Source organism: Triticum aestivum, chromosome 6B (genome assembly GCF_018294505.1).
Source record: "Triticum aestivum cultivar Chinese Spring chromosome 6B, IWGSC CS RefSeq v2.1, whole genome shotgun sequence".
Classification (NCBI taxonomy): domain Eukaryota; kingdom Viridiplantae; phylum Streptophyta; class Magnoliopsida; order Poales; family Poaceae; genus Triticum; species Triticum aestivum.
The window spans coordinates 692,472,635-692,480,145 of NC_057810.1; the positions used below are offsets into that span (position 1 = coordinate 692,472,635).

General features: G+C 45.5%; 1 protein-coding gene across 5 annotated transcripts; it reads left to right on the forward strand.

Moving 5' to 3' along the window:
* Positions 1 to 2,172: 2,172 nt before the first annotated feature.
* LOC123139347 (uncharacterized) lies at positions 2,173 to 6,487 on the forward strand. Of its 5 annotated transcripts, XM_044559157.1 has the most exons (5): positions 2,179 to 2,453; positions 2,566 to 2,833; positions 3,823 to 3,925; positions 5,331 to 5,830; positions 6,043 to 6,487. In XM_044559157.1, exons 2-5 carry the CDS (start codon positions 2,762 to 2,764, stop codon positions 6,070 to 6,072), a joined length of 705 nt encoding a protein of 234 aa, XP_044415092.1. In that variant the 5' UTR covers positions 2,179 to 2,453; positions 2,566 to 2,761; the 3' UTR covers positions 6,073 to 6,487. The 5 variants fall into 5 exon arrangements, with proteins under 5 accessions (XP_044415087.1, XP_044415088.1, XP_044415092.1 ...); XM_044559152.1 differs by having other exon boundaries at positions 2,173 to 2,453; positions 3,820 to 3,925; positions 5,331 to 6,487; XM_044559153.1 differs by having other exon boundaries at positions 2,173 to 2,453; positions 2,580 to 2,833; positions 3,820 to 3,925; positions 5,331 to 6,487.
* The last annotated feature ends 1,024 nt before the right edge of the window (positions 6,488 to 7,511 follow it).

A 7,511-nucleotide genomic window follows, 5' to 3' on the forward strand; every position in this document is an offset into this window, starting at 1 on the left:
GGATCGCCTTTTCAGTTTTAAAAAAAATAAAAGAAAATGATGGAAATGTCAAAAAAATAAAAGAAAATAAGTTTCCCATGTGATATGTGGTCTAGTTGTTGGGAAATTTGCAAATGTGAATTTCGACTTTATTTGCAAAATCTCTCTGGAATTTGTAAAAATGGGTATAACTTTTGCATACTAACTCAGATGAAAAAGTTTTTTATATGAAAAATCATCTACTCGAAAAGATACATCCAAATTTAACGGGGAACTCGTTAAACATTTTCAAAATCCTCAAAAACCTAACAGAAAAAAGTTACGGGGCTTTTAAGATCTAGAGTGGAAAAAATCGAAAAAAATTCAAACTATGGTCAAACTGTGGTCAAACAATGGTCAAACTAATTATTCTAGAATATTAGTGTTACTAAATAATTATTTCAGTTATTTTGAATTTTGGTCAAATCTGGTCAAACTATGGTCAAACAATGGTCAAACTAATTATTCAAAATAACTATTGTTTTTTAAATAATTATTGTTTTTTAAAACAATAGTTTCAAACTCAAACAGTGAAATATGTCACTTCATGCTCAAGCAAAATTCCTGAGGGTTAATAGGATTGACATCTTACTATTGTCGGGAAAACAACAAGTGCAGACTTGGAAACGAGGAAGAATAGAACCCGGAAGTTAAGCGTGCTCAGGCTGGGAGAGTGGGAGGATGGGTGATCATTCGGGAAATTAGATGATTTGGAATGATGAGGGGTGATTAGAGATTAGAGGATAAATTGAGCAGTGATGAGGGGTGGTGATTAGAGATTAGAGGTTAAAATAATTCAGAAATTTGAAAATAAAAAAAAATCAAAAAAAATTCAAAAAAAGTCATAAAATTTGTTACCAACCGGGACTAAAGGTGAAGCTCCACGTGGCCGCGGCCGGGACTAAAAGGCCAGGGCATTAGTACCGACCCTTTAGTCCCGGTTCATGAACCGGGACTAAAGGCCCTCACCAACCGGGACAATAGACCCTTTTTCTACTAGTGGACTACGCAATATTGACTGGCAGGAAAAACAAAGGGTCTGATTTGGATGAGCTACATAGACGGGCTAAATTTAGTGGCCAGCCAGTGATTACCTGTGGTCTTATTTGAACATTGGTAGAAGCTTTTATTGGCCGGTCAGTTTTAGACCCGTTTGTGAGAACCATCTTGCATAGTCCAAAAGTCGATACTACCAACACCACTTTTGAGGCAGCTCAGTGCAAATGCACATCAATGACGCGTGGCATGTGGCCGGTTAGTGACGATGGGTCAGTAGTGTTCGGATCTGTAGTAGTGTTTGGTGCCTGGTGGAGCGGTGGAGGTCCGACAAGGCTTGGGCAGCCGGATGGGTTGGTACAACGGCGACATAGGCCTGGTAGGGAGCAGATACAGAGGAAAGGGGATAAATGGAGTGAGAAAGAAGCAGGCTCCGGATGGGGTTTTGGGTGGACCAAGGGTGTCGAACTCCTACATGATGGAGGTCCCGGACTCCCGCAAACCTCCCCCCAAGATTGGAATTAATGTAATTGTATGACATTGCATGAAAATAAGCCTACATTAGTATGACTAATAACATGGAAAATTGCAACTCCTCACCATTGGGCAAAAAATTACGAAGAACCAAAAGACATAATAGCTAGCGATTCGTAGTAGGGAGTATAAAACAATGTTTGTCAGTATTATAAAAGGATCAAAATATTATCATATTTAATGTCCATCTTGAACATTTTCCATCAGCATTCATAGAATTAACATGAGATGGTCATAAAATGTCATAAACATGAATGGTTCATAATTTTTCAAAACGGTATTCTCGTTGGTCCTGTTTATCTCAGGAATCAAAACATAATTTAAAGTGTGATTTTCAGGAAATTTTAAATAAAATTTATTAGCATCGCAAAACATCAATACAGAAAATTCACTGTAAAATAGAAAAAAGGCCTGAATATTCCCCGCGGCAGCCGGTCAAACAACCGACCCATAGGCTTAATTCCTTTACAAGGAAAAACTTTAGCACTGGGCTAACATAACCTTGCCCACAGCCGAATACGGCCCTTTTACCGCCCGAAAGCCCACCAGTTACTGCGCGTGCTCGCCGGCCGTCCGATCTTTACAGGACGGTTTTGATCATCCCAGGCGGAGCAAATTCACGGGCCGGCCTAAAACCCTAAACATTTCTCCTTCGTCCACGATTCCCCCGCTCCGGCGACCGCCGCGGCGGTCCATGGCGGCGCGGTGGCTGCGCTCGTCGGAGCAGCGTGCAGCGGACTAAAGTCCCGCGCGCTCCTCCGTTGAGCGTGGCTGCCGGCATCGAGCATATGGCGTTCGGCAACGAGATTGAGGAGGCGAGCGCTGGTATCGTGCGAGGCGCGGAGACCTTGCAGCGTGCGCGTCCTTAATTGCGGCACCGACGCCGACGACAACGCGACCATACGGTGAGGCCCTGACCCCCAACATTGTTAGGGTGTGCCGAGTTGTGAGGGTAACATTTTTTGGGATTTCTGTAAACATCAATTTTCCTTCTCTGATTTCTAAAACCGTTGGTAGCGTGCCCCACTCAGCTTGTCCAGCCGATTGCCAATTCGGGTTGCCGTTGCAACAGCATCAGCACCAGAGCATACGCCACCGGAAATGGCGGAGAGTGTGTACCAAGAGGAAGGAGAAAGAGCTGATAGGAACAGTATCAACATCAGAGGAAGGAGAAGGAGGAGGGGAGGGAGTAGGAGCGGTGAGCCAAGGTCAAATGGACCGTGATGTAGAGCGGGGTAACGAGGAGGGGAGTGAGAGTTTTTATGACTGCGTCCTGGAGATAGAGGTATGTAAAATATGATCAAAATTATGTCTTTGTATCTTAAGCAACATGCAGTTTGAGATTTCCCTAGCATTTCACATGTATTTGCAGCACAATCAATTACTATGTACAATTCCAGGAGACGTTGTTTCTCGTTACAAACTTTTGAAACATCTAATTTGCTTGGGATTCGTAACAAAACATTTTAGATCGATTCATTGTACAGAGTCTGCATTGGCTTTGTACCCCTGCCTGGCATTACAATAGATTTTTGCATCAAGTCAATACACACCAAATACATATGAACTTCACTCTTCCTACTGAACACCGATTCGCATCACAAACTACAGGATGCTCTAGCAAGCAACACATATCCAAGAAGGCCAGCAGTGCACATCCAAGAAGGCCAACTGCACACACCCAACTCAATCGCTTGCAATGTTACAGCTTACCATCAACCACCACCGCCTCGTGTGCCCTGGTCTGACCAACACCCACCCGGCTTCCCCCAACTGCTGCCGCCTAGTTTCATCTCCAACTGCTGTGGCCTAAGATCGACACCAACCGTTGTAGCGGCAACTCGTCCAAATCCTTCACCCCGACGCTGCTTGTTGCCAGTTTTCCCTACCCGTCGCAGCTGACTGCTTGCTGCCACTTCCCAAATCGCCGCCGCCGCTGCCGCTTGAGAGAGGTGAGAGGGGTTGGTGCTGCCACCGCCGGTCATCCTCGTTTCATGCCATGCCTGCCGCCAGTTGTCATCTTCCCGTCATGTGCCATCACGACACTGGAATGGAGGCTAGGGACGGAGCCAACCCGTCTCTCTCCAGTCTCCACTATACCCTCAAACCAAACACACCCTAATGCCGCAACCACCAATCAGAATGTTCAATTAGTATTTAGCTGGAAAAAAATATGTGGTGCTTGTCACTTGTTTTAAGGCATTGTTCTAATATTGTGTAGGACTATCTTACATTGTTCTAATATTCTTTGCTGTTGTTTGACAACAAAAGCAGGAGTTCGACGACCCCCAGCACTTCCCACAGGAGACAGCCGTGGTTCAGGATCCTCAACATCCTACAGTCGGCGGCGAGACACATGCACTGCCTGGTCTCATGGGTATGTTTTGATTTTTTTTCTGATGATTTTCTTATACAGTATGAATTTTGTTGCTCTTTTGCTGCGGCAACAAGGTGGTAAAACCAACTATAGAGTATCATGTGAAAACCCTGACAAAGCTACTTAGCCGAAAACAAAGATAGCTATCATGAAGGAAAGTAAATTGAAATGCTAACAGCCTAAACTTTTTCAAGAAATGTGACAGCTAAATGATGTCTATAGATAGAGATGACTCATGCTACGAAAACCATACACAAGTGAATCATGTCATTGCCATAGGCAAAGGCAGTTATTACAGTGCCTACAGAACCATGTTCAGATAGTTATCGCGGTGCCTACAGAACCATGATATTGCCTTCAGTTATCCTACTGAAATAGCTAATTCATGACCACACCTATTGCAACCTTTCCACATGGCTTAGACAAATTTGTCGTAACGAGGACATCATTTGTTTGGCTTCGTTTGGAAAGATCAGATGCAAAGACTGCCGACACCACTGCTAAGCTGTCAGTAACTCAGCATCCAGAATCAAATGGAGATGGAAGCAGTTCACAGCTTAATTAATACCTGACTTGAATCCCCATTTTTGTCCCAATCTTAGCTGGAACTTCCTCGATGGATGAGGAAAGAAAAATTCGGGATGCCGGATGGGAGAGGATGGGCGTAAAAAGAGAGGGCACAAATACACAGTCCTGGGTTCCTGGCAATTACCCAAATCTTGAAAACTCACCGTGACGCCATCATAGCCTGTGAGGTGAAACATCATGTGCTAGAGCAGCGCCATCTTGGCCGGGGGAGAGTAAGAAGCAGTTGCGGCTGATGCGTAATCGCCTATAAGCTCGAATAGCTCGCAGTTGCACCACCCAATCAGGAGAAGTGGGCTAGCTGTTTCTTTTTCCTCGCGAACGTGCGACCAGTTTCATTTAATAGAGATTGACCAGGGCCCACCCATGTGCTGCGAGTAGTAATTGATTTACATCAGTTTTACGGGTGCGAACGGACCAACAAAAAGATTACATCGACATGGTTTGGGCGGTGAACCTTGGCTCATGGATTGATTGGGGTGAAGAATAAGTAATTCTTCCACCAGTCACATATATGATTAGTTTACTTACTTTACGACCTTTTAGAAAATTCAGATCAGCGTTTAGTGTTTTAGGTTCAGTTCAGAGCAAACACTATGAAGGTTTAGGATGTGTTATTTTAGCTAATGAGAATATTTACCCTTGGTCGCTACAGTTCATTGCAATTATTTTTTCATTGTATTTCATCATTGTGGGAAGCATATTTTTAGTTCTTGCTACATAATTGTCCATTGATTATGCTAAATTATCTATCTAAAAGAATCTCAGACACGTTCCATTTGTTTACTACTTACTCCCAACTTGTGTCTTCTATGAACAGGAAATGATCTCAAGTCCACCAGTCAGATTTTCAGCGTGGTCGCCGCAACGGTGGGCGTCGGGCTGCTACTGGCCTTCCTTGGGCTTGCAGTGACACCGACGGCGTCCCTCATGCACAGCGCTTCGATGTCAAGTTGCAGCGCCACCACTGATGACGTGGCACGGCTGTACGCACGGGTGGGCGTGGGGCTGGCAATCGCTGTTACACAGTTCCTCGCGTCGCTCGTTGGTGCCAGTGGAAAGGAAGAGACGGCGGAGCCACGCGTGCCTGTCATGCGCCGAGTCTGCGTTTTCGTTGCCGCTCTGTCGCAGCTAGGTTTGACCGTCAGCGTCTCTTGGAGTCTGATCCTCGCAGTTTCACCGCGCTTGGGTCAGATGCGCTGTTGGCCACAGGTGACGAGGGACTTGTTGCTGACCGGGCTGGACGGGCATTTCCTCCGCCTTGAGCGCGTACCTTGTTTACATCGGCTTGGCCTGTGTGTTTGGGACCGGCTGATGATGGTAGGTTACATGGTAACTCTTCTCTTGAAATACTACCCATCTAATTCGAACATCATGCATTGTACTCCCTCCGTCCAAAAAAGCTTGTCCCAAGCTGACACTCAAATGGATGTATCTAGCACTAACTTGGTGATAGATACATCCATTTGAGGGACAAGTTTTTTCGGACGGAGGGAGTAATGCCTAATGATTATGTTCTGTCCTATGTGCAGGGGAGTTCCAAAGCTCGTGCAAAGGCCTAGTGGTACTGTGTTTCTTATGGATTTGGTAGACCAGGGTGTGTGCTGGTCGATCATGTCGGCACTGTTGTGATTCCACTTTGTTTATGTGCATTTGGTTTATAATAGTTGGACTTGTGCGTGGATAGATTCGATTTGGTGTGGTTTCTGCTGGCACATGGGATTTAATGTGATTTGCCTCCTTATATCATATGTAGCTTGTTATGATGGTTGTGAGCTTGGTGGATTTTGTCCTGCTGCGGGCAGAGGGCAATGTTGAATTGTGTTGACAGCTTGGATGATACTCAGCTTCTCGAGCTTTGTTGTGCTGTGCTAGACAAGACAGAAGCCGCCATGTTTCCCTTTTTTTTCATTTTGATTTTTTTAGTGAAAATCTAGCTCTCTTTATTACTCAAAAGAAAGGGGTACAATATAAGTAGCTGGTGAATTCAGAAGCCACACCTGACGACCATACCTAACAAAAATTAAAATTGCGAGCTAGATTATGAGCGTGTGTATTTGACGCCCGTAATATATGCCATCATAACTGCGACAGATAGTTGCGACCACTCCTCTATTATCGTTTCTCAAAACAGCTGCATCAACGTTAATCTTCATCATATGTTGGGGAGGGGGATCCATCTTGGGGACATGGATCGTCTGACGTACTGCAGTGTGCAATTCGGTCACTGACATGTGGGCTCGTCTGCCGGATGGCGCACATGTCAGTGACCCAACTGCACCCTGCAGCACGTCAGGGGAGTTGAGTCAACCCCCCGTGGATCGCCTGTCATCCGGACAACCAGCCCAGTCGGCATCAGAGAAGGCCGAGAGCTCATATGACGGTGCAGGCTGAAGATGCAGACCATAGGCAGCAGTACTACTGACATAGCGCAAAATACGCTTGACGGCTGACCAGTGAGACGTCCTGGGTGCATGCAAAAACTGACAGACACGGTTAACTGCATAGGAGATATCAGGCCTGGTGATAGTGAGATATTGCAGACCACCAACAATACTGCGATACTCAGTAGCATCATCAGCCGAGAGAGAGTCACCATCAAGAGCAGACAACCGATCAGTAGCAGACATCGGAGTGAAAACAGGTTTGCATTTGAGCATTCCAGCACGACGCAACAAGTCCAAGGAGTACTTCTTCTGAGTGGGAGTCAAACCTGTAGAGGACCGTGAAACCTCAAGACCAAGGAAAAAGTGAAGAGCACCCAAATCCTTGACAGCAAAATCATCACGAAGAGCAACCACAAGGTGATCAGCTGCAGCAGCCGAAGAACTGACAAGGATGATATCATCAACATAAACCAGGATATACATCGTAACCTCAGGGCGCTGGAGGAGGAACAGTGATGTATCAGCAGTGGATGGAGTAAACCCAAGAGCCCGAAGAACAGATCCAAGGCGAGCATGCCATGCACGAGGAGCCTGTTTCAGTCCATACAGCGCCT